The sequence below is a fragment of the Herpailurus yagouaroundi genome, unplaced genomic scaffold, assembly GCF_014898765.1.
Source record: "Herpailurus yagouaroundi ecotype Mexico unplaced genomic scaffold, PumYag 189, whole genome shotgun sequence".
Lineage (NCBI taxonomy): Eukaryota > Metazoa > Chordata > Mammalia > Carnivora > Felidae > Herpailurus > Herpailurus yagouaroundi.
In genome coordinates, this window is record NW_024412420.1 from 16,081,294 (window position 1) to 16,108,882 (window position 27,589).

Genomic DNA, 27,589 nt, shown 5'->3' on the forward strand with positions numbered 1-27,589 from the left:
ACTCTCGAGGCCACCAGTTCTGTTTTTCACAGTCACACTGATGATCGCAAATATTTCCCTATCAAAGCCACCCTCCCTCACCACCTCGATGGAAAAAAAAAAACAGAACTCAATATTGTCCCTTCAGAGGAAGCCTTTATTGTAACATAAAATACACAATTTTGTGACTGCCCCAGATTGTACACAATACTTTTTTGGTGGCTACATACTAATCTGCCTCAACACTAAAATATGTATCTGAATAATTCACAAAGTTTTAAAAAGAAAAATTATAAAAAGTATACTTCCACTTTAAGTTCTATTCACTTTTAGTCTCCCCACCCCCCTACAAAAACCCGGCACATACCACACATTGAAACATTTGATGACTTATGTGTGTGCGTGTCTGGGGGCAAGTGAGAGGCAGAGGAGGTCAAGACTTGCCACTGCCTCTTTTGTGGTTTGCAGGAACAGGGAGAAAAGAGAAAACACAACGCAGATAGCGAGCATACCTTTCAGTCAAACATCTCTCCCGTCTATCAGCGCAGCCTCAGGAAAACGGAGGACAGGTCAGCGACCGTACCAGCATGGGACCCCTCTGCTCGGGGCAGCCACGCTCTTCGGCTCCTGTCCCCCCAATCTCCAGTGCCAACTGTCAAGGGCAAGCTCTGCCCACAGCACACCCTGGGGCTGGGTCCCTGCCAACGTGAAAGTGTGTCAGTCCCGCCCCGTCAGGGCCGCTGAGCTCCCGGCCGGCCTGCCACGGCACTCAGGGCACTCAGGGGCCGGTGCTGGTGAAGTCCAAGGGGCAGGCAGGGAAGGGCTCTTTATGACTGGGTCCGAGAGTGGTCAGGCCGCCTCCTCCCGCTTCCCCAACACTCATCCTCATGGGTGGAATTTTAATCAAATCTTGAGGGGTATGTAAAGGGCTTAGCGACACCCTATGTCACCGCTGGTATCATGGAAGGGTCGGCCTGCTCCTCAGAGGCAGAGAGATTCTACTGCCTGGCATAGAAAAATAAATCAGTGTATGAAACCAAGCCAGGGCAAACAGCAGCTTTTAAAAAGTCATCTTCCAATAAATAATTTACCACAGAGGAATATTTTCCTTTAACATCAAAACACTGATAAATTCAGAAGTCATTTTTGTAAAAAAAATATGTTTATTTACTCACATGTATAAAAATAAGGTTTTTAGGGCCATTCTCTCCTGGTGTGGTCATTCCTTCTTTTGGAGAAGGGGGCCGGGGGTGAGTGACCTTTAGGCCTACCCCGAAAGCTATACCTGCTTCCCCCTCTTCCCACCTGACTGCGATAGACCGTTCCTTCCTTCTGGGGTAAAGCTACGGAAGAAATCGTGGACGTTGTACTGAAGCTGTTTTGTTTGGTTTCTGCAGCTTACCAAACTTCCTAGGAAACCCACTGACTGTGTTGCCCCAGATTACCAACGCTGACACCCAGTGGCCCGTACCAAGTGGGCAACAACGTCGCTGAGCACGCTGGCCCTGGGTTCGAACTGCACGCCCACCGGCCCCTCCCTGAGATGGCCCGTGTGGACAGTGAAGGGAATCGAGGTGACCTGGGTGTGAATGGCACAGGACCTGCCACAGGAAGAAAGGGCTGTGATATCAGATTAGGGTGGGAAGAGCAAAACAAGAAGTCCCGATTTAGAAACAAAACACCAGTCAGCCTGTGCGAGTGGCCACCATCAGTAAACCGTGGGGTAGCCGCGCTCGGGCGGAAGGACGGGCAGACCAGAGGGCAGCTGCTCCGGGTGGCAAGGCAGCTTTCTCAGCGCCTGTGGGCCACGGCCTGGCCTTCCACTCTGGCTGCGACACAAAGGACATCAGCACTGTAAGCTGCGGTTATGTGACCCTCTTTTCTTTTCTCTGGTTCATCAAACGTGTCTGTGCACGTGCACACACACAGAACTGAGGGGCAATTCACACAGTGGATGGAAGGAGGGGGAAGGAGAGAACATGTAGATGGGTTCAGTGTTACTTAAAAAGCAACTACCCATCAGACAACCCGTGACTTCCCTTGCCCCAACAATCACTGTATGTCCCCGCTTTTTCCCATCCCTACCCAGGAAAATGGGAGTCAGGGAGAGGGAAGGAGGGAGGACGGCTTTCTTTTTCAAAAGGCAATTTGTACATTTCAGAGGAAAGCAGAGACAATCACGGTTATATATCAGTTGCTTGGTAGACACAGTGACAAATCTCACAGGAGAGGTGCTTTCTCCTCCCTTTGTCCTTCTCTGACTTGAACAGCCACATGTCAAAGTTCAGCCACCCTCTGGACACATGGCCAAGTTCCAGGGTTCATGGAACTACTGCCTTTTACACAAGGTTAAAACAACCACAGCCACTGTTTATGGCCCCAGTGCTGCAACTAAACTCTGGACAGCAAGGGGGAGAAACAGCCCAATGTGAAAACTCACCCACACACACACCCACACACCCTCACACTCACACACTCACACACGTTCCCTTCACTGGTGCCACCATGCACAGAAACACTAAAGTCACAACTAGTATTAACACTTCACATTATGAGTATTGTTTCCAAAGAGAAGCGATTCATGGAATTAAAACATCCACAAGAGTAACTCCTCTGGCGAGGACGAAGAAGCTAAAGATGGAGATGGAGGCGTCATGACTGCGCGTGAGGGATCCACTGACTGTCCATAGGTCGGCCCAAGAGCTCTTCCACACGCCGCGCCACATCCATTGTGTCATCCAGATCAAAGTCTCCATCATTGTCAAGGACAGGGTCAGGGCTTGGGAGAAAAAGATAAGAGATAAAGGGAAGGGGAAGGTTGCCCAAGGCCAATGATGAGCCACAGAGACCACCCCAAGCCCCACACCCCACTGGGTGAACAGCCCAAGATGGCCTGTGCCCTTGGCCTAGGCTTCAGGGGAAAGATGCTCCTGATCTGGACAGTGGGGAGTAGAGTCCTTTGCTATCTGGACGGAGAGGCTCAGGCTGGAACACCCACCCCAGCTGTCCCTAACCCTGGCTGTCCACACATGTAAAGCCCATGTGCTCCTTATACAAAGCAAGAAAAATCTACATTTTGAGAGAGAAGAGTAGTTGACATTTGCCCAACCCCATTCTAAACTACCAATACCTTCTGTTCAAATCTCTGTCTCCCACCTGGGCATATGCTGGTGCCTGGCCTGGGTGGTCTCAGACCTACAGGAGCTCTGGGTCCCTTTGTCCACCAGCCCCCCGGGGCCCAGCCTGAGCCCCAGAGAACACAGCCCCAGCCCCAGCTCCTCCCTGCGGAGCCCCAGAGAACACAACCTACTTCTGTGGGTACATGTTATAATGAGCCTGGGGGCACACGGCTGGGGAGGGGGCCTGGTCCATGTAGGTGGCGCTGGCCCCGGCAGAGTCTGTAGACACATTCACAAACCTGCAGGAGGAACAGGAGAAGCCTCAGTGACCTCAGGGCAGCGGCTGACTTGGGGAGGGCTCAGGGGGCATGTTTACATCTCTTTGGGGTGTGGAAGCACAAAGCGCCCCCTGGGCCTGGGGGTCCGGCTGCGGGAGTGGGGTCCTGGGTCCTGGTCCCATTGAGACTAAGCTCAGTTCCCTCTCCGGGGGCTGAGCCAGGTTTCAAGGGGCCAGGGGGTGCTGGGCCCTACAGGGCCTGTAAGCGGGAGGGGCAGCGGTGAGGGGCGGAGGGGGGGCGGGGGGAAGGGAAAGGAGGCAGAAGACCAGGGCTGGACCCTGGACACTTACTCAGGGACCACTTGCTTGATCTGTGGCTTCACGTATCCGTCCACCGCTTTAGCTGCCGAGTGGGGGGATGGTGATGAGAACCAAAGTTCTCAAAGAAATGAAAATGCAATCTCCCTTAAGAATCACAGCTTTTCTCATGACAGGACACAAGCACCTAATTCTATCTTAGGATCTGATACAAGCACTTAATATTTGAATCTGTTAGGGGGACCTGGTGTAGGAGAAGCCTTAATATTAAAAATGCAAGTTAAGATATCTTCCGAGTTGGCTTGGATGTGTTGATAAATTCTTCAAGCCACAGAAAATGTATGCTCCAGGACAAATCTAAACCAAACATTAATTGCACACTAAGTGTAAAAAGAAAATATATCTTAAAAGTTTAAAGTCACAGATGTGGCCGGGTGGCAGGATTTGCTTTGTGTCTCAGGCAACAACACTGGGAGGAGATCAGAAGAGAACACAAAAGGGAACACATTGTCAATCACAGAGAGAAGAACAACTGTCGTAATTAGAACTGCCCACAAAAGAAACGGGTTGTCTTGGGAAAAACTGATTTCCCGACCCCTGGAGATCTTCAAACGGAAGGAGTACAAACACTTGTCAGGGGCTGCACAGAGAAATCAAAGAAAGGAATGAATTTGACTTGGTGGTCCCTGGAGTTACTCTGACTCTGAGAATCTCCTCTTTTAGGAAAGGGAGTGTCATGCAGGTGTCTGTGTGCTCTTTTGTGTCTGTGGGCTTTCTACATTTGCGGGTAATCTGATGGTCACTCATCCAGGTGAGTGCTGTCCATGCCCTGTGGCTGGTTAACAAGAATGTCTGTGTGTCTCTCTTTCACTCTCCCCAGAATCCCCACTGGGATGTGGGAGGCTAGAGGACAGATCGGAGAGTGGTCTGGTCAGCCATAGTTACCTTTTTAAGAGGCTGACTGTAGAAACCCAGTTAAGTGAGTAGTAGGAATGTGATAGTCTGAAGCCGGTGAATGAAGTCTCATTTCTTGGGTATGTGAGTATGGGAATACATATAATCCTAATGATGTCAGACAATGAAGACGACACTAAGGTCAAGAGGATAAAAAGTTTGTCAGTGAAACAGTCCAAGATAATGAAACGGCACACGGGGCACAAGTTGCTTGTTACCCTAACCTGCTTCTTCTAAGCCTTCAAATGTCAGGAGCTGCCTTTTTATAATACTGCATACTTTTTGTGCTTTACAGTTTCTTTCTTTTTTTTTTTTTTTTAACGTTTATTTATTTTTTGGGGACAGAGAGAGACAGAGCATGAACGGGGGAGGGGCAGAGAGAGAGGGAGACACAGAATCGGAAACAGGCTCCAGGCTCTGAGCCATCAGCCCAGAGCCCGACGCGGGGCTCGAACTCACGGACCGCGAGATCGTGACCTGGCTGAAGTCGGACGCTTAACCGACTGCGCCACCCAGGCGCCCCTGTGCTTTACAGTTTCTAAAGAATTTTATGGATTGGCAAAAAAGATAAAACCCAAAGAAATGCTGTAAAAAATAGGATTTAAAAACCTAAACTAGCTGTGCTAACAGAAAAAGAAACCATGGTAGATTTAATCCAAAATACTGCATAAATCTGAAAAATTTTGGCTTATATTCCCACCTAGAAATAGAATCATCCTTGCAGGGTGGGAAGGCATGATATAAAAGGCTCTATACAGGAAATAGGTTGATGAATGATTAGGCTGTATAGAAAATACAAGTTTTGCACTTCAGCAAAATAAAACTTAAATGTTAAAAGAACAATGACATACTGAGAAAAATATTTGCTATTATAATAAAAGGCTTATTTACTATATAAAAGTTCTTACACCTTATTAGGAAAAGATGGAACCCCGAAAGAAAAATGGACAAAGAATAGAAACACACTTCACAGAAAAAATAGAAACAGCCAGTAACATGGAAGTGAAGAAATAGACTCTGGAGCTAGACTCTTTGAGCTCAAACCCTGGTTGGTCACTTTCTAGCTGTGTGGACTTTGGCAAATTATGTTACTTCTCTGTGCCTCAAGTGCTCCTATGTAAAGTGAGGAGAGTAACAGACGTACCTCCCAGACCTGTTCTGAGGATTAGATGAGATACTATATGAAAGCTGCCCAGGAAGGGCCCAGTGCACAGGAAGTACTCAACAAATGTCAACTGTTATTACTCTAGTTACAATTTTGCTATTATCATTATGCGAAAAGACATTTGATCTTGCTTAGAATCAAAGAAATGAAAATAAGAACCAAGACACCATTTTTATGCCAGTCAGACTGGCAAGAATGAAGCCAATGAACAGAATCTATGACTGGCAGGGGATATGGAGGAGCAGGTGGTCCAACAGACATCGGTGGGAGTGAGAACGGATTCCCCATTCTGGAGGGTGATTCTGCAAAGATCTGTCAAAATGCTTAAAAAGCATGTATATCCTTTGATACAAATTCCACTTTAGGAGTTTATCCCAGGGTAATAGTTGAACAAGATTAATATACCAGGTTATCTCAATATTTTTTATTTCTTTATTTTTATTATTATTAGTCTTTAAGTCAGCTCTACACTGAACACGGAGCTTGAACTCATGGGCTCGAGATCAAGAGTCACACGCTCCACCAACAGAGCCAGCCAGGTGTCCCCAGCTTATCTCAATATTAATTCACAACAGAAAACTGTGAATAACTTAAATTGTCGGTCTCAAATATCCTATGACTTCACTCATAGGAGGACTTTAAGATACAAAACAGATAAACATAAGGAAAGGGAAGCAAAAATAATATAAAAATAGGGAGGGGGACAAAACATAAGAGACTCTTAAATATAGAGAACAAACAGAGCATTGCTGGAGGGGTTTTGGGAGGGGGGATGGGCTAAATGGGTAAGGGGCTTAAGGATTCTACTCCTGAAATCATTGTTGCACCATGTGCTAACTTGGATGTAAATTATAAAAAATAAATTATAGAAAAAGAAAAAAAATTGTCAGTCTCTCAAATCAGTGACATCGAATCACTCACTGTACGTAGAATTCCACGCAATCATTATAGTGATGTTGTAAGATTATACTTACAGACCTGCAACTCTGCCTATGGTATATATAATTTTTAATTTATTTAAATGTTTTATTTATTTTTGAGAGAGAGAAAGCGTACAAGCAGGGGAGGGGCAGAGAGAGAGAGAGAGGGAGACATAGAATCTGAAGCAGGCTCTGGGCTCTGGGCTCTGAGCCCAATGCGGGGCCTGAACTCATGAACTGCAAGATCATGACCTGAGCCAAAGTTGGACGATTAACAGACTGCCTATGGTACCCCTGCCTATGGTACATTTTTAAGTGGAAAAAAAATCAGATCACAAAAGATGATGGATAATACGACCCAAACCGTTTACTGAACTCCAAGCCTGACATGATCTGGCACCCCTATTGCTCTGCCCTAACCTCCCACACTTTCCTGCTCATTCAGCTCTGGCCTACTGGGCCCCCCTCGTGGGGTTTTTCAAATACACCAGTCTTACTCCCACCTCAGGGTTTTTGCACTTCTTCTCTCAACCTAGAAGGTTTTGGTCTAGATTATTGTATGGCTAGCTTCCTCATTTCATTCAGCTCTGTGCTGACAGCACCTTCTCAGAGAGACCTTGCCTGACCACTCTACTGAAATGCTACCCCCATCCTCCTCCCTAACCCGTCTCTACCCCTTGACTGTGCTTTCTTGTCTTCATAGCATCCATCGCTAAATACATGTATTTGTTTGTTTGTTGTCCTTCCACTACTAGGTTGTAACCTCCACACAGGAAGTCCCCAACAAGCATCTTGTGACTGACTGAAGAATACATATCTGCACAGACAGGGAGAATATTTGCTACACTTATTTTTGGTGGTCAATCTCTGAATGAGAGATGCTGTATGTATTTTCTTCTCCATACTTTTCTGGAAATTTTACAATTAATACAGAATACTTTTACACTCAGAAAACAATAAAACCATCTCTGTTTTGAAGAACAGATTTCACCTTTCTAATTTTATTTGATCTAAACTTGTTTTAAAAGCAATTTGAGGGGTGCCTTGGTGGCTCGGTTAAGCGTTGGACTCTTGATTTTGGCTCAAGTCATGATCTCGTGGGTTTGTGAGATCAAGCCCTGAGCTGGGCTTCACACTGACAGCATGGAGCCTGCTTGGTATTTTCTGTCTCCTCTCTCCCTTCCCCTCCTTCCACCTGTGTGCTCTCTCTCTCAAAATAAATAAAACATTAAAAAATAAATAAATAAAAGCAATGTGAAAAAAGATAATAAATTTGTTCCCTTCAATTTGATATTTGGGGTCAGCAGCAGATATGTTTTCTATATGACTGAAGAATATAGCCAAGGATTTACGACTGCCTTGAATAATACTCAAACAGCAATAACTAAATACTGGTTGTGTAGGTTTTCATGCAAGACAGACAGACAGACACACACACACACACACACACGTACACACACAAAAACCAAAAGAAAACTCAAATCGTAACAAAACCAGATCAGAATGCGAACATTGTTACCAGTGGCAGGCTCGCATGGGACTGGTGTGTAGTATTTGGAGTACACTTCATCTTTTGGCCGATCAGGAAACACGTAGATAAGGTAATTCAGGTCCCCTAAGCGGTCAGCCAGGGACCGGATGGAGAAGTCTCTGGTGGTAAAAGGCATCAGATTCCAAAACATCCTTTCCTCTAGAGCAATAAACAGAATAATCGTATTCTAAACATGATTTCTGAACAGGAAATCTTAAAAAATCCAAACATGCTACAAATTAAAGACTCTCCGTTAAAACTGTCCCAATAAAGATCTGTATTTAAAATTAACCACAGGGGGCGCCTGGGTGGCGCAGTCGGTTAAGCGTCCGACTTCAGCCAGGTCACGATCTCGCGGTCCGTGAGTTCGAGCCCCGCGTCGGGCTCTGGGCTGATGGCTCAGAGCCTGGAGCCTGTTTCCGATTCTGTGTCTCCCTCTCTCTCTGCCCCTCCCCCGTTCATGCTCTGTCTCTCTCTGTCCCCAAAAAAATAAATAAACGTTGAAAAAAAAATAAAATAAAATTAACCACAGGTTGTAGTTCAAGTCATTTATCAAAGCCACGGGGGAAAAAGCAGGTAATGCATATGGCACTTCCCTAGAGAGCCAATGATCTCAGGTAGTTTCAAGTTCAAATGGTTTTTCAGTCCCTCTGTAGAAGAAATAGTTCTTATGGACTCCAATCCTTGATTACTGTACAAAACCATCTGAGTGAGACAGGAAGCCTGCCGACAGCCAGAGGCTGCAGAGAGCTGTGAAAGGCTGGGAATATCTTTAAATTGCAAAAAAACTAGCAAGCTACTCTTATCTTATGTTGAGGATCAGTGGAAAAAACTGTTCTTGGATGGAAATAATCTGTGGCCATGCCTTTATGTGGATTAGGAGAAAGGAATAATTAAAATGACTCCAACTCATCCAAGTAATTCTTCATTGAAATAAGCTCAGGGTCGAATAAGGCGGCAGACATTTCAAAAGGGAAGCAGCTGAGATTGTGGACACAATGCTGCATTACAGGTAACCATGTCAGGGTTACACACTTTCGTTTCTCAAAATCAGTTAACTGTGTTTCCCGTGATGTGATTCTACAAGGGCTGCCTTAGCAGCAGCAACTGGGTCCTGGTGACACCTTTGCGCTCCCTTCCTCAGAGCTGACCGCATCACGAATATTCAGTAAGTCATTTGTCAAAGTAATTTTGCATCAGAAGCAGCTAACTAGAGCCGAGATATGTTTTAAAAAGGGAGGAACTCACGAGAATCAAACTTCCAAGCAATGGTGATGCCACCGATTTCAGAGTCGCTGAATCTCAGCAAGAAGGTCCCATCAGGCTTGTTAATGAGTAGGTCATGGGCCTGTTGCTTGTTCACGAAACCCAAAATGGCCCTGGATTGCAAAGGCCAAAGGAACGAGGCAGAGTGTGATGTTTTAACAGAGGAAAGAAGAGCTTCAACCTCTATTGACTTAGGAAATAAGGATTCTCACCCATCATTCCAATGAGGCTTGAGATGTTTTTTTAACACTTCCATCACACCATCAAACCACTGCCAGAAAGTGTAATTTCGTCCTGGCAAATTCTCCTGGTTGGAGATACAACAGTGAACACAAGAAGGCCAAGAGTAACACTTGGAATATTGCCTGCATATCATTTAACTGAAAAAAATCAAATGGAAAACAAACATCTACACTGTCAGAATCGTACAAACATACATGCCTGTCCGAGTTTTACCAAATGGTCCTACAATCAAAAAGCTGAAGAGAGAGGAGGAAAGAAGGAAAAAAACAACGATTACCAACACCCAGGGGACCCCTGCTATAAACACCTCCACCTGGATCTGAGCTTTCTCTGCTGTTTTTGAATTAGGTCATGTAAAACACCTGGGGGGTGGGGGCCGTAAGCAAAGAAACAAAAGTTGGATTTAAAGTCAAAGATGTGGGGCACCTGGGTGGCTCAGTCATTTGAGCGTCCGACTTCAGCTCAGGTCACGATCTCACAGCTTGTGAGTTCAAGCCGCATGTTGGGCTCACAACTGTCAGTGCAGAGCCTGCTTTGGATACTGTCCCCACCCCCTCTCTTTCCCACCCCTGCTTGCACTCTCTCAAAAATAAAATGCTTAAAGTATACATACACACACACACACACACACACACACACACACACACACACACAAAGTCAAAGATGTGATAGGTGACATTTGAATTCCCCGATGCTAGAGGAGAAACTTCCTCTACCAGCATTCCCTTTTGTGGGCTGAGGGTCTTGGGGGGAGTCTGGTTTTGCAGGGTCACACAGCAGCGAGCACCAGCGAGTCCATGGGAAACAGCCATGGACTTCTGGCCACAAAAGCTTTACTTCTTTTGAGATATGTTACCTTTTGCTTTGCTCTGTTTCCTTTATAAAGGAAAAAAATGCACTAGCTGCACACAAAGCCCAGCTTACTTAAATATTCAAAGATCTAGTTTTCTACATAAAAAAAGCTATGTGCTTATCCATCTATTCAGAAACTGGTGATTACGCTGGGCACATTTTATTAGCATCATGAAGAACAAGTGCCCTGGGGCAGGAAGACTCTGGAAGGCATCTGGTTTGGAAGGACTGATCTAATGGCAGCTGGCGGCAGGTCCCTCACCCTGTTGAACTGGGACCAGGACACGGACATGCCATTATAGTCTTCAAGGTGGCTGCTGCTGCTGTTGAACAGTTTCTGTGCCAGGAACACGAGGTTCTCCTTGGTCAGGCCCCGGTTGCTCTGCACTTCGGCCTTGAATTTCATGTTGAGCGCCTCACACAGCTGCGGCCACAGCACTTTGTCGGGCACGGCAAATGGCACCCTGCCCTGCGAGGGACAGAAGCCAGGATCTTAGGAGAAAACAGTTGCATGATTTATTCATTCCACCCACAAAACAAAAACAGTGATGGCTCAATGTAGTCACACACATTTGTCTTGCTGAGCCTGAGGATAAATTCTAACTTTTATGGCATATGCAGCTCTGTGAGATGCAGAAGGTTCCATTTTGCCTTCTTTACACACAGCCTAGAAGGTAACCTCACACTGTCTATGGTGTTTTGTAAATGAGCTGCTGAATGTACAGTTTAAGCCTACGTTCGAAAGGCCGCAGAAACAAAACGTGACCAAAGGTCTGGTTTACTCCGTAAACCCCATGGGAACAGAAATCTGAAAGACTGGTTCTCTAAGGGCAGGCAGAAAGAATGGGTGTGTGCTCACGCACGTATGTGCACAGGTGTGATCTTTGCCCTTGAACTCCAGCTCAAACTGAAAAAATTTCATGCGGAAGAGTGGAAACTGTGAGTTGGACCACTTTATTCAGAAACAGTTTACAACATTAATTTTTAATAAACTGTTTTTTCATCCTATTCGGCCATAGTTCCTCCTCTTCTTTTTTCATTATTACAAAAAATTGTTTTGGAATAGGCAATTCCTTCACATGACATAAAATTTAAAAAGCATGGGAGGGTATCTGATGGAGTCACTTTCTTAAACCTGTGTCCCACCCAGCAGGCCCAGAGCATGTAATCTAGTTGACCGTGTATGCCTCCACAGGTATTCAATGCTTACCAAGAAACACACATTTTTCCTTTCAAAAATTATAAGTAGTAGCATAAAATCCACATGTTCTGCATCTTCCTTTTGTTCACTTAATTCTATCTCTGCAAGACCTTACTTATAGCAGCACATTCAAGAAATTTCTTTTTGTGGCTGCTAAATACCCCACAGTCTTGGAAGAACAATACGATATTTAACCAGGCCTCTGTAGACAGACATCTGTGTGTCAGCCTAGCAATCTTCAGCTATGACAGACAATGCTGCGATGCACGTGAGTCATCTGACACATATGCAAATATATCTGTAGAATAAATCCCCACAAGTATGTATTTATTTTAAAACAGTGTGAGATGTACGCCAGTCATTAACACAACTGAAAATGTTAAAAATGCTTATTTATTTAGGCCAGGCCTAAATAAACTTAGGCAATTTATTCAGTAACGGCATGCTGCAGGAGATGTTGAAGTCACATGGGGAGCGAGCTCGGTGGGCAGGCAGGGAAGGGAATGAGAGAAGAGGGGCACTTCTATCCAGGAGGCTTATTAGGAAGCAACGCAGGCAGAGAGTTTTGAGAGGAGACTCAAACTCAAGATTTGTAGAATGGGCACAGTAGGATTTCTGCTAAAAACCTCGCCTTTTGCAGCCAAAATATTGTTCTTTAAAGAGGACCATTGAGATAACTCGGTTAGACTCTTCACCTTAGAGTCACGTTAGACAAGCATTAGCTTTTATGTCCTGAATACCTACCATATGGACTACTCTCCACTGTAAATGTACAACATCTACAACTTTCCCTGATGAAATGTTCTGAAAATGCTCAACAAGCACACACTAGTGGTTTTATGATTTGATGTATAAGTCAATAAAACCATATTCATTCCCTCAGACAAAGCACCTCATTCTTGGAGAGACGTGGGATGAATCACATAACCTAAAATTTGGAGCACATTGAATGGCACCCTCATTTATTGGAGGGAAGTTGACAGGAAGCAACTGCTAAGCTAAAGTAACCTCCTGAGAGGTCTCGCTTCTGGAAGGAAACTGGGAGTCCCAAATTCCATTCATGGTCTCACCCAAAGATTCAAATTAATATTTACTAAGTATCGACTATATGACAAGCATTTTGTATTTCGTATGTTACCTAATTTCATTTCTTTCTTTTTTTCTTAAGTAAACTCTATGCCCAACATGGGGCTTGAACTCATGATCCCAAGATCAAGATTTGCATGTTCTACTGACTGAGCCAGCCAGGAGCCCCTGAATGTTACCTAATTTCATCTTCCTAACAGCACTATGAAGCATTATTATCCCTGTGGTGCAGACACTTAGGGAAACTTAGGCTCAAAGAGGGAAAGTGAACTCCCCATGGTCACAACATGAGGAAACGGTACGGCGTGAGTTCAGCCCTTGGCCAGACTCCAAGCCTATGCTCTTTCCATTCTCCACATACTCTCTACCCGCCCACTGTAGAAAACTACAGTTTTCTATGCTTTCCTGGGGAAGAACACATAAAAGAGATTCAGGACACCAGCATCAAGATCTTGAGACCCACAAGTTCGAGGGATTGACTCACAGGCTCTGCAAAAGCATTGTCCCAAAGAACAGTGGCCGTCGCATTGTTGTCTTGGCTGCCATGGACAATCACCACCACCGGGAGGGAGAGAGTCTAGAAAGACAAAGGAAAAGGGCTGAGCACCCAGAGCGGCACATTCCTGTCTTGCTTTTGTTTTCCTCTATCACAACATATTCATTCTCTCTTCAAGTTTCAGTAAATGTCACCCGTGAATACAGAATCTCAATGGCTCCAAGAATCACAGGACTTTACACAATGGTGCAATCTTAGAGATTTTCGATATTTTATTTATTTTCTTAATGTTTATTTTTGAGAGAGACAGAGCATGAATGAGAGCGGGGAAGACAGAGATGGAAACACAGAATCTGAAGCGGGCTCCAGGCTCTGAGCTGTCAGCACAGAGCCTGACGTGAGGCTCAAACTCACGAACTGTGAGATCATGACCTGAGCCGAAGTCAGACACTTAACTGACTGAGCCACCCACGCGCCCCTTAAGTTTAGTTATTTATTTTCCGAGAGAAAAAGAGAGAACGCAAGCAGGGGAGAGGCAGAGAGAGGGAGAGAGGGAATCCCAAGCAGGCTCTACACTGTCAGCGCAGAGCCTGACACAGGGCTCGAACTCACGAACTAGGAGATCATGTCCTGAGCTGAAATCAAGAGTTGGACACTTAACCAACTGAGCCACCCAGGCACACCAATGTTTATTTATTTTTCCCTGTGCAAGCAGGGAAAGGGCAGAGAGAGGGAGACAGAGGATCTGAAGTGGGCTCTGGGCTGACAGCAGAGAGCCTGATGTGGGGGGTGAACTCACAAACCCGGAGATCATGACCTGAGCTGAAGTCGGATGTTTAGCTGACTGAGTCCACCCAGGCATCCCCAGATTTTAGGTACTTTAAAAGAGATGTTGCTACGACTTCACTCATATGAGAAATTTAAGATACAAAATAGATGAACATAAGGGAAAGGAAGCAAAAATAAAAACAGGGAAAGGGACAAAACTTAAAAGACTCTTAAATACAGAGAACAGAGGGTTGCTGGAGGGGTGGTGAGAGGGGAGATGGTCTAAATGGGTAAGGGGCATTAAGGAATCTACTCCTGAAATCATTGTTGCACCATATGCTAAATTAAACAATAAATAAATATTAAAAATAAATAAATAAATAAATAAATAAATAAATAAATAAATAAGATGTTGCTTGGCTATTTCTGAAGGATACACTAAGTTTCTCAAATGGAGAACAAGAGAAAAGAGAAAGAATATAGAGACATTTCTAGGAAAAAAGAGCAAGTAACAAATGTCTAAAACTTACTACAAACTGTTACTCAAATTCATCTGGAGTGATGTTTCTCGAGATTCATTCCTACCTATTTCTCCAGCTATTTTAGTTTGTTATTACTGTAGCTCCTAAGAGAATCTAAGAGATACAGTTTTAAGGATGAAGTCTCCCCAGTTTCTGTTCATTAACAGTAAAGACACTATGTGATCAAAACAACTTTTTTCTTATATAAAGTACACACACACACGCACACACACACACACACACACACACACAAACCACAGCTGAGGGAGGCCTTTACCTTGACCTGAAAAACCAGCTCATTTCCACCAACACTGAACTGTGATTCGAACAGGATTGTAAATTTTTCTTCAGTCACTGACTCTGCTCCACGACGGTCAGACCTCTTAATTCGCTTCAGGGACTGCAAAGGAGAGAAATAAGAGGACAAAGCCCACAAACAACCAGGGAAAACGTGTTCTTCCTCTTCTCCCATCCTCACCATGTTCCTGAAGTGTGCGCTCAGGGTGCCGGTGGCTTGGTGGTATTCCATCACACAGCAGTTGTTCAGGATCTCTCCACTGTAGTCGCTGCAGAGAAGAGAGACACTCGACTCTAAACTCATGCATCTCGGTAAACGTGGGGTAGAAATTATATGGGGGGGCAATAAAGAACGTTGTAAAAACCGACGTCATATAGAGGAAATGGTAGCTGCTGAAATATACAAGAAATAAATATACATTAACATAAAGAAATTTTCTTGATTTATCCCTAGTAAATGGAAGATAATCATGCTTCTTTTCACAGAAGTAACTCCTTACACTGTTTCTCTGAGAGCTGGAAGGGGACAGCGGGGCTAATGGGGCTCGTATAATGAATGGCGGAGTCCAGCGTGTGGGCTAGGAGGCCCAAGCACTTCTTCCTGTAGTAAGGACGGAGAAAAGAAGCAGACAGGGGGAAGGGCACACGTACTTGCGGGTGTTCTCATTCTTGAGCAGTGACTTGGCCTGCTGCTCACTGATGATGGTGGCCTTCACCTGGGGGGGGGTTCATGTGCACGTTCAGCTTCCCGCCCACCAGCAGGCGCACCGTCGCTGCAAACTTGGTCTGGGTCTTCAGGACCTGAGGGGGCTGCTTCTCGATGATGAATGTGCTGCGGGGACACAAGTGACCACACCAGACATGATGCCGGCTCAGGGCACAGGGTCTGGTTCCCCTGTGGAGGGAGGCTGCCGGGGCTCAGCAGGCAAATGAAGGCACATGGCACCGCCCCTGTTCCCAGGGAGGCCACTGAGAGTCAGAGGAGATGGCTGGAGGGGAGGCAGTGAAACGACTCAGCAGCTGGCATGGGCTGCGGGGGACAAGGGCAGTCCACATGGTGTCCACAACAGAAACTGGGCAAGGTCAACAGCAAGCAGCTAAAGCAACTGAGGACAGAGCGGGGACGGGGACCCGAGGCAAACAGAGACAAGGACTCAGGCAAGAGCCCACCCACCCCCACCCCCACCATCAGCAAAGCACCGCCTGCCTCCCCCGTGCCAACCGCACGGGGGCTGGGTGTGGCCCGAGGCAGGAATTACCTGGTCACCAGGGCTGAGATGATGTCTGTGATGGTGGCATTGACCTCAGCTAGCATCTCCTCCACTGGGCCAGGGATGGGCAGCTGCTGGCAGAGGTGCTCAGCTCTGCGGATCTGCTGCCGGTTCTGCCAGATGATCTCGGCCAACTTCTCGCACCTGCACGGGAGCCCCAGGCCAACGGGAGGACAATGGCATCACGCCATCCCCCCGGCTCGAGGCTGGGAGGCTCCAGTCCGAGGAGAACGCCCCAAGACCCAGCTCCAGCCTCACCCAGGAAGGCTTTGCGCCTAAGCCGCCACTCCCGGCCACGGAGCGGAGCAGAGCAGAGCGCCCGCCTTCCAGAAACACAGAGAAATACACAGAGGCAGCAAGCCTGAAGTGGGTCCAATCGGCCCGAGCGTCACTCTGCACACCCAGCCCTGCCCCACTCCCCAGCACGGTGACTCCCTTTCTGGGCAGGGGGCACAGACGGGGGCCCCAAAGTCCGCATCAGGAACCAGAACCCCTAGCGAACTAAGTCTTGCCGCAGGACAGAGGGAGCCGGCTGCTCATGGAAACGCAGGAGGCACCACGAGCAGCTGGTTGCACCACTCCCAGCCCCTGCCGCCCCCTCCTGCCCCCCGCCACCCCCCACACACCATTACCAGGACTGCAGCACATCCAGGCTGCCCTCGGGGGGCCCTCCGTTCCCCGCCAGCTGCTGCCGCCGCTTCCACTGGATCAGTTCATCATCCAGAATGATGGTCTGCTGCTTCCGCAGCAGCTGCAAGGTCTTCTGGTGCTTCTCGGCCAGCTCCTGAAGGCAAGTGGGGAGAACACGCCCAACTGCAGGCCTCGGGAGGCAGGGCTGGGGGCCAGGGACCAGGCCCCAGGCCCAGGCCTTCCCCTCTTCCCAACCTGCTCTGCCCACATGCCCCCCACGGGAGAGAACGATCTGGCCTCCAGCTCTGCTGGGTCCTGCTCTCTTCCTGGCTCTAGCCCTCTCTCGGCTTCCCCGCGCCCCTTGGGATGTGCACCTCAAGGCTTGGGAGGAGAGGACGCGGATCCCACTCACCACACGGTACTGCTGCAGCGTCTGGGCCTCCCGCTGCAGCCAGGCCTCCAGGGACACCTGCTTCTGCTGGAGGGCCGTCTCCCGGCTCAGGCGCTCCTGCGGATTCAGCTGGGCCAGCTGGGCAAACTGAGCTAGAGGAGGGGACAGGACACCCATGACCATCATCTCCCAGCTTCCTGCAGGAAGCCCAGGGGAACGCACACACCTGGTCTGGAGGCCAGACCCTCAAGGGACACATCTGACCGATGGCAAGCTGGGCTTCCGGCAGCCAAGGGTGCCAGAGATGAGCAGGCTCTGGTCTCTGGCCTCTCGCCTTTGATCTCCCCTCCTGGGGGTGTGTAGGTGGAAACCTGAGGGTATAGCTGAGGAGGACCCTGCCCCACGGCCTCCCGTCCCACCTCAGTCTACACAGCTGGCTGCCCAGACCTCCTCACGCCACACGGGGTCCAGCTTGGAGCCTCACTGCCTGGTTTGATGTGTGCCCTCACCGTTTACTAACTGGGTGAACTCGTGCATCACGCTTCTGTGCCTCAGTTTGCCCGTGTGCAAAATGGGAGAATCCTGGCCCCTGCTTCGGTGGGTGGCTGAGGATTAAATATGTGGGAACACAGAACACGTTCAAGGAACTGCCCGGCACGCACACGCTGCAGGGATGAGCGTGTCCTTACTGGTCAGGGGGTCCCAGGGCAGGCTTAAAGGGTGACAGAGACCAGTAGCCGCTCAGCCCCACCCCACACATCAGAGCCCCCTCAGGGCAGCCCCTGCCTGCTGGCTTTGTCCCATCTCCAGCTTTGTCCCATCCCCGGGAGCACAGCAGTCTCTCCTAGGGAAGAAGGCATTTCTCTAGGTGCTGGGAGGTGCCTAACGTGTTTGTTTGTCCAGGGTGGGTCACCCTGAGCTCAGCTGACCAACTGGAAGGAGACAGAGAGGGAGAGATGGGGGGGGGGGGGGGGGGGGGGGGGGGGGAGGGGGAGGGAGCGGGCGGGAGAGGGAGAGGGAGAGAAGGGGCGAAAGGGAAAAGGCGAGGGAGACGGGGAGACAGAATGTCCAGGGCCCACTGGCAACACGAAAGCAGCAAGATCCTCTCAGGACAGGGAAGGTTCTAGCACCCAAGGGTGCCAGAGAGGGAGGCAGATTCTCTCCACACTAGCTGCTGGGAAGCTCATCCATGGCAGGAAAGGGGAGTCGGTGAGGCCTCAGTACCCTCTTACAAAACATCTATTATGAAATTCTCAAGACCCAAGGAAGGCAGAAAGAATGATGCAAGAACACCTGTCTTTCAGTAACCCGGCTTAAAGAAATCAAACATTTCTTGGGGTGCCTGGGTGGCTCAGTCATTTAAACGTTTGACTTTGGCTCAGGTCTTGATCTCACGGTTTGTGAGTTCTAGCCCCACATCGGGCTGTCTGCTGTCAGCACAGAGCCCACTTTGGAAACTCTGCCCCCCTCTCTCTGCCCCATCCCCGCTTGCATGCACATGCATGCTCTCTCACAAATATAAACATTAAAAAAAAAAAGAAATCAAACATTTCCACGTTGAAAACTACCTGTACATCCTTCCCTGCTTGCACATCTGTCCCTGCCTCCAAAGGTAACCACTATCCTAAATGCTGGGGTTATTATGCCTTGCCGATCACCTATTTGAACATCCCAGTGTCGGGTGCCTGGCTGGCTCAGTCCATACGGCATGCAACTCTTGGTCTCAGGGTTGTGAGTTCAAGCCCCATGTTGGGTGTGCAGTCTATCTAATTTTTTAAAAAAAGAATATTCCAGTGTCCTTACTTGGGCCTGAGTCAAGAGGAGGTGAGCATCAGCACGTCTTGGGCAAGTTCCTGGCAGGCCGCTGAGGGCCCTCTCACATGGACCTATGTCCTGCCTCATGGACACACAAGCTGGGACACACAGACTAAAGCAACTCTAACAGTCAGGAAAAGCCCAGAGCTAGAAGACAACTGGAAATATGGTTTGGATTCCACTCTCGGGGACTGAGAGAGAAGAATACTGTCCAGGCCTGGAACACAGCAGAGCAGTCTGGAGCCACCTTGGAAATCCTGCCCCCATCTCCAGGGAGGTGGTGGTGAGCCCCACACCTGGGCCCAACCTCCCTATGCAGGTGACCCACTTAGGTCTCTCCTGGCACTTTGCAGAAACTTCTGGGAGGGAGGCCAGCAGACATGAGGCAATTGTCTGCTCCACTGGAGGAAGCTGAGCCTCCCCTTGCACAAATAGATCGATAGTCTGTGTTTCTGATGGGTGAACTTGATACATGAGACTGAACTGACATGGCATGATGGGTACAAACCCAAACCAGAATCAAACCCAAATCCATAAATAGGAAACAGAAAACCCAAGAATAGGGTTGGAAGTACCATCAACCAGTCAAAGGCTTTGGGTAGAACTAATAGCCTGAATTCTCCCGTTCCCTAATCTAGGAAGAGGGCCACCCTTTCTCTTGCGTCAGCCTGAGATGGATTCAGATGGAAGAAAACATGCTAGAATCATCTCGTCAACACTTATTCATACCTACTATGATTCAGCCAATGTGCCAACCTCAGGGTACAGAGATAAGCCACAATCCCTTCTCAAAAAATTTATAATTAGTATGGAAGACTGAGTTAATAATAATAGCAATATCGCTATAAAATTGAGCCCACAAGCACGGTATTAGAGGCGCACATGCTACATAGATGGGTATGTGTCTGTACAGCTGGTCAAGCAGAGGCTTTTCTGGGCTTCAGCTGGGCATGCTTGCAGGGAGACAAAATTAGTATTAAAGTATTAAAGTATTAAAGTCACTCTGCCAAATTCTTAACAAGGCCAATAGGGGGCGCTGGTGGGGTTCCAAGCGTCAGCCTCAAGACTGAGGTTTTCAGTACTTAAGTACCTAGCAGGATTTATACCAGGAAAGGGACCCTTTGCTTATCAAGGCTAACTGAGGTGCATTAGCAGGCTCTGTGTCAGGACAGCCTCTCTGAATAACTGCATAAAACATTAACGGTTTGTCACTACAAACACAGCCCTTAGCCCCTATACTTTCCCTGCTTGGAGAATTTAACAGTTCAGCAAAGCAGCATTTATGAAACACCAATTATATACAAAAGTACTGTTTACTAGACTGTGAGCTTCTTCCCACAGGAGGAAATTCTTCCCCAGCAGACCAGGAGCTCCCTGGGTGTGGGAAGCCTGAGTGAGACCCACACTCTCCAAAGGCAAGCTCGTGACTCCTCCCCTTCCTAAGTCTCATCCTCCCTGCCAGATCTTTTTTTTTTTTTTAATTTTTTTTTTTAACGTTTATTTATTTTTGAGACAGAGACAGAGCATGAACAGGGGAGGGGCAGAGAGAGAGGGAGACACAGAATCTGAAACAGGCTCCAGGCTCCGAGCTGTCAGCACAGAGCCCGACGTGGGGCTTGAACTCACGGACCGTGAGATCATGACCTGAGCCGAAGTCCGACGCTTAACCGACCAAGCCACCCAGGCACCCCTCCCTGCCAGATCTTTAGTGCACATGGTTTCCGGCTACTCCACAGAAAGGGGAGTGCCTCTGAACAGAAACCCCATTCTCTTCCAATTTGACCTGAATTTCCTTGTAGCCCTCACGACACACACCGCCCAGGCGGCCCTGGCCTCACCCTGGATCCTCAGGCTCTCCTGATACTGGATGATGAAGTACTCTTGAGTCTGCTGCAGCTTCTTCAGCTCATTCTCTGTGTCCTGTGTGACCAGTCGCAGCTCCTCAAACGTCTGGTTGATCTGGAGGTGTTTCTGGGACATGGTGTCAGCAAGACTTCCAACTGGAGAAGTACCCTGAGGACATATCAGGGGAGGAGAGTGTGGGCGGAAGTGAGCTGGGCAGTGAGGATGGTAGAAAACCTCAGGCCTTGGGGCCCCTGGGTAGCTCAGTCGGTTAAGGATCTGACTTCAGCTCAGGTCATGATCTTGTCATCCATGAGTTCGGGCCCTGCATCGGGCTCTGTGCTGACAGCTCAGAGCCTGGAGCCTGCTTCAGGTTCTGTGTCTCCCTCTCTCCCTGCCCCTCCCCCACTCACACTCTGTTTCTCAAAAATGAATAAATGTTAAAAAAAAAAAGAGAGAGAGAGAGAGAAAGAAAACCTCAGGCCTTAATCTGAAGAAAAAGCCAATGCTAGCACCTATAACCTAGCGAAAACCCCAAAAGCAAAATTGTGAGTCAGAGGAATTGCAAACATCATTTGTGAGAACTGGTGTGGAGGGGAGATAAAAGGAGGGGGAAATAGGTGACCTGACCAACTGTGGCACCTTCATATGCCATAATAGAAAGTTCTTTCACAGTCTGGCCTCCATCAGAGTTGCCCAAACAGGGTCCATCTAATTCCCTTCAGAGAGACTAGAAGTGAACACATCCAGGATATACCTGGGTTTTTCTACTAATGATGATGACGCCTCATTCCATATTCACGCACTGATCCAGGGCTATGGACCATGTGAGGTGCTGGGGACACAGTGGGGAAGAAGGCTGTGTGAACGTACATCATCTGTGTCTTCACTCAAGACCTTATTCTAACTGAGGGAAGAGGCTGAATCTCTCACAAATGGTATCATGGAGACCCCAAAGTTCTAGGGCAGGCACAGCAAGGATTTTATGGATCCAGCCATTTAAGTGACCTGGTCTGAGCCAGTCCCTCTATGCTTGACTAAGAGAGGGCTCAGCAGAAATCCCTCTTAAGTAATCTCACCTGAACATGAGCATGCCTTTACTCAAAAACTGTTCAGTTGGGGTTAAATTATTTTGCACTTGTTCACATTGTTTTGTGGTGGTAATCTCACCAAGGTCATGAATCAATTAAGATCAGAGACTAGTGTTCTATTTCTTTTGTGCTCCTTAGGACAATGCTCTGTTTATAGAAACATCAACAGATGCACACTGAGTTGTCTTGAGAGATCTGGGTCCAGAGAGAGGGGGCAAGGAAGGACTTCCCAGCTCTTCTCCCCACATCCATGGGACACTCACATTGTTGGCTTCGCGGACCAGCCTCTGCTCGTTGTACAGAATATGCCGTATGCAGCGGACCAGCTCCATGGGGCAGCGGTCATACGTGTTCTGAAAGAACCCAATAGCAGACATCACTTTGTTCCACTCTGTGCTATGGGGCCTAACCCTACCTCAGAGCAGGGGTAAGATTTTATGATGAGGGGACTCCTGGAGACATGATGACATAATCATGAGCAATATGGCTCCTCCAATACTAATGGGGGACAAGAAAAGCACATCACAGGAAACCCAATTACAGTGAGAAGGTAAGGTTATTTTATTTCTTGCCTCCTAATTTGCCTAAAGTACTAGGGTGTCATTCTTGGAAACAGGATACATAAATTTCAAATTTCTCCACGTAAGAGGAGAAATGACACCACCTCGACCGAGCAGTCAAAATTACTACCCCCGGTGCAAGGAAGATGGATGGTGTATGTCTTCAGATGTGATACCCTGGGAAGGACACAACATCACTTACTCAGGATTCTCATCAGGGATGTGTAACCTGAATCTAATCAGAAGGAGACATGACACAGACCCAAAAAGATGTTCATTTTATCTTTAAAAAAACAGATGAGTTGAATTATTTTAAAATATCAATGTAAGAAAAGGCAAAGAAGGTTGAGAACAGTTCCAGATTAAAGTAGATTAAAGAAACATGACAACCAGATGCAATATATGGTCCTGGGCTGGTGGGAAAAAAATGTCCTAGAGGACTTTATTGTGACTCAACTGACTGTTGACAAAATGGAAACACAGATACAAGATTACTGAAAAGTGTTCTATCAATGTTAAATGCACTAAAGATGATAACTGCACTATAACTATGTATAGAAAACGCACACTAAAGTACTCAGGGGCAAAGGGACACGACGTATGCAACTTACTCTCGAGTGACAAAAAAAATGTGTGTGTACGTGTGTGTAGAGACAGAATATGACAAAGCAAATGTTAACAACGGGTGGATCTGGGCATATGTACGGGTTCTTCGTATCAATCCTGCAACTTCCTATAAATTTGAAATTGTTTTCAAATAAAAAGTTTAAAAACAAAAGGCTACAACCACAAAGCCAAACAGTAAGAACGTTATACGGCGAACATGTAAGTCCACAACACTGGGTTCCAGAGGAGAAAGAAAATCTCTACGGGAAGCACTGAATGAAGGAGAGGATTAAGTGTGACCCAGCCTTCACACCCACCTGGAGCTGCGTGGCATAGTGCCCCAGCTTGATCTTCAGTAAGAACCCATCTTCCCCCACTTGGTGCTCCGCCTTCTTCTGCAGCTCCTGCACCAGGCCCTCCAGGAGCTGGGTGGCCTTAATGTTCTCCTGTGGATTATCAAGATCTATTGAGTCCCTAGGGGAAAAAAATTACATACATATGTATACATACATGCACATGAGCCTGTATAAATGCAGCCTCAACGCATCACGCCTTTTCTTTAGCTAAAGTGATTTCTTCATAATGCTCACTGCAAATTTTAGGAAGCAGTTCAATTCAAATCGACTAGATGCCTAATCGACTATGTTAATCTATCCCTAATCCACTAATTAGCTTAGTGGACTAGATATTTTCTTTTCTTCTTCTTTTTTTTCTAAACAACGTACTGCCCTTTCTCCTTCCTCCTACTGACTTCTCTGGTGCTTATGCTATCTGCTTCTAGAAATGAAGGGAAAAGGAAAGTGCTTCGTGTACTCTGAAGGAAATAAGGGCTCTGATAACTTCCTATTTATAGTTACCCCTTAAGGGTGTAAGGGGGCACAAGGTCAAGAATGTTCTACATGCTTTTTCCAGCCTTGACTAGTTCTATGTGCTAATTCCACATATAGTATTTCTTAAGTAAAGGCAGGTGAAACAACACTACTATTTCTAAGGAGCCCTGGAAATGAGATATTAGGACAGAAAGTGCCTGCAACTATGTACACAAATCAGACATTTCTATCTATCACCAGTTGCAGATCTGGGACCTGCAGGCAGTGCTAACTCTTCTAGTGAGGCAGAGAAACCACTCCATGGACTTTGTATTCATTCAGAGGCACTGAACTGGTGACAGGGGTTGGATGGCTTCTCTCCCTTCCTGCCTTCCCTCTTTTCCCCACTCCCTTCTCCAACTCTTTATTTTTTGAAACAATTTAGGCAACAATTGCTACTGGGCAGTACGAAATCGCTTAACTCAGCTCACTGAAGAAACCGAACAGCTGTCAGATTGAAATAACATTCAATTATTGCTGACCGGGTCTGGAGCCAAGCAAGAGATCTAGAGGTAGCTAAAAGGCTCCGTCACCTCGAAACCCCTGAAGTCAGTTAGCAAGTAATTTCAAACAAAGGCACAAACAGGTGTGCCACAACACTGATAATGTAGTTCATCACATAATACGCCCAAATCTGCACTCTAAGCAAAGACAGTAGAGAAAACCAAATTTTAAATACGTGTGCTCTCTGAACTAAATAAAATATGTACTAAATAAAAGCTGGGAGGAATGGAGGGCAGCTGCACCTCTGTTTTGGTTGGCAATAATGCTCCTTGTCTGAGGAACCCACTCTTGAGAAGATCCTGTCTCTGAGCAAAACTCATGGAAATCAAGTACTGGTTCTGGTACTTAAAAACTTAATTCTCGGGGCGCCTGGGTGGCTCAGTCGTTTGGGCGTCCGACTTCGGCTCAGGCCATGATCTCACAGTTTGTGAGTTCGAGCCCCACGTCAGGCTCTGTGCTGACAGCTCGGAGCCTGGAGCCTGCTTCGGATTCCGTGTCCCCTTCTCTCTCTGCCCCTCCCCAACTTGTGCTCTGTTATGTCTCTCAAAAAATAAATAAATGAAAAAAAAAAATAAAAAAACCCAATTCTCTGCTTAAAAGAAAAAAGAAAAGAAAGGAAAAAAAAAAGCCTTTCTTAGCTTAAACATGAAGAACTGAACATTTTTTTATTGAAATCTTTATGTTCTTAAGAAAACCAAAATAAATAAAATTCAGGCTTTCCTTCATAGCAACACAAGTCTTTTAACATTCATTCGGTGAGAAACTACATGGGAGATCTACTAAATGAAATTTTAAATCACCAGAAACTTTCTACTAACAGTTTTCTGAACTCTCCAAATCATTAAAACAGAAACGAAAATGAAAAGGAAATGGAAAAGCACTAAGCAAGGTGCAGCCGACATGCTTATATTTAGCTCTTTTTTTTTTCTTATCACTTCATTACACGAGGCTGAGATTTTTTAAATTGCCCAGAAAATTGCCTTCCTTTGGTGCTCTCTAGTTTTCAAACAAATCTGTTACTAACACATAACCTCAATTATTCCAAGGCAGCATTACTGACAGGTACCCAGCTCTCCCCAGACAGTCGCATAGTGGCCAGCTTCTCCTGGGCTCTGCCAGAGAGGACCCCACCCCGCCATGATGGTGGGGGGCCTGAAGTAGCTGATGAGCACGTCAGATCAGACAGACAGGCTGGTGGCCTCCCAACATGCTCCCAGACCCTGAGCAGAGCAGCAACAGCCTGCAATAATGTTGTCAATCTACTATATTATACTAATTATGAAAGAATTTAAAAACAATTTTATCTCTGCGCATATAAGCAGGAATTCGGAAAATAAAAATAAACACGCTTGTTAAATCTGCCACCAAGACATGACTATTGTTAATATTTTGGTGTACTGGCTTTTAGCCTTTATGGGTATGCATAAACTTTAAAACATAGGGGCACGTGGGTGGCTCAGTCGGTTAATTGTCCGACTTTGGCTTGGATCATGATCTCCCAGTCGGTGGGTTCGAGCCCTGCGTCGGGCTCTGTGCTGACAGCTGAGAGCCTGGAGCCTGCTTCGGATTCTGTGTCTCACACTCTCTCTGCCCCTCCCCCGCTCACACTCTGTTTCAAAAGTAAATAAACATTTAAAAATTTTTTTAAAAACACCAACATCTCCATTGTTAATTTGTTATCAATACATTTTATTAAGTGATATGCATATGCATACCTTAGCTGCCCCATTAAGCACTAAATTCTTTGCGGACATGGGCTTTTCTTTTTTTTTTTTAAGTTTATTTATTTATTTGTTTTAAGAGAGAGAGAGAGAGAGAGAGAGAGAGAGAGAGAGAGAAAGAGTGTGTGCACGAGTGCACGCCAGCAATGACAGGAGAGAAAGAGAGGGAGAGAGAGGATCCCAAGCAGGCTCCTCACTGTGGGAGGACAGTGGACAAGGGCTTTATCTGAACACAGGGCTCAACCCCATGAACCGCAAGGCCATGACCCTGAGCCAAAACCAAGAACCGGACGTCCAAGTGAGCCGCCCAGGCATCCCTGTGGACAAGGGCTTTATATGTTCCTATCTTACACCCTATAGGCACTCAAAACATATTTGTTAACTGTTGTTTATTAGCAGCAATACTCTAATGCTTTTAGCCAGAGTTTACTAAAGGGGGGAAATCCTATTTTAAAAATCCTAAGAGTTATCCCACCTGCTTAAAATCTAAGCTAGGGTTAAATACCTTCTTATGGGTCATGTCGTTGTTTTTTTTTTTAATTTTTTTTTCTTAATGTTTTTATTCATTTTTGAGACAGAGAGAGACAGAGCATGAGCAGAGAGAGAGGGAGCAGGCTCCAGGCTCTCAGCCGTCAGCACAGAGCCCGATGCGGGGCTCGAACTCGCAGACTGTGAGATCATGACCTGAGCCAAAGTCGGACGCTCAACCGACTGAGCCACCCAGGCGCCCCCACGTCGTTTTTAAAAAAATGTACAACTTTTAAAGTCTCCATCATGTTTTCCTTCCCATATGCCCATGTTTCACTAAATCTGATAGAAAAAAACTCTGTTCACTTACCAAGCTTGGCTTTCAATCCACTGGGATAAATAATGTCGCACCTCAATGGGGAAATGCTGACCATATAATGCTTGCATCTGATGAAGGGCATCGCCTTGGAGCTGCTGGGCTTGTATCCACACAGCCATGGTTTGCAACCTGTTAAACAAACAATCAGTGGTTTGGGTGGGGTTTTTGGTTTTTTTTCCCTTCAGCTTTTATTCACAGTTATAAATATTCACAGTTATAAAACCTAGAGACAAATGCTTTTAAGCCCTTCTTGGTAGATCAGTATTTTTGAACTGAATTTTAGCTTTAAAAATGTTTCAAAATGTACACATTCAACGTGGCCGTGGGAAGGTATATAACTGGGTCTATGAAGCTCTGACTATAAAACAAACTGAAGTCCTACAAGTAAAAGTACAAAGCCAACATTAGGGGAAGAACTGCCTATAGCTTTGATATCACATATTCTTTAC

At 46.7% G+C, this 27,589-nt stretch overlaps 1 protein-coding gene across 1 annotated transcript; it reads right to left on the reverse strand.

Moving 5' to 3' along the window:
- Nucleotides 1-115: 115 nt before the first annotated feature.
- On the reverse strand, nucleotides 116-27,589 carry STAT5B (signal transducer and activator of transcription 5B). Its single transcript, XM_040497591.1, is given in 19 exon segments — nucleotides 116-2,758; nucleotides 3,290-3,397; nucleotides 3,727-3,778; nucleotides 8,252-8,422; nucleotides 9,512-9,642; nucleotides 9,742-9,836; nucleotides 10,887-11,093; nucleotides 13,396-13,488; nucleotides 14,974-15,096; nucleotides 15,175-15,262; nucleotides 15,645-15,718; nucleotides 15,720-15,825; nucleotides 16,253-16,408; nucleotides 16,897-17,048; nucleotides 17,307-17,437; nucleotides 20,939-21,113; nucleotides 22,297-22,386; nucleotides 23,517-23,673; nucleotides 27,132-27,589. Coding segments are annotated over 19 exon segments (2,364 nt in total). The 5' UTR covers nucleotides 27,260-27,589; the 3' UTR covers nucleotides 116-2,631.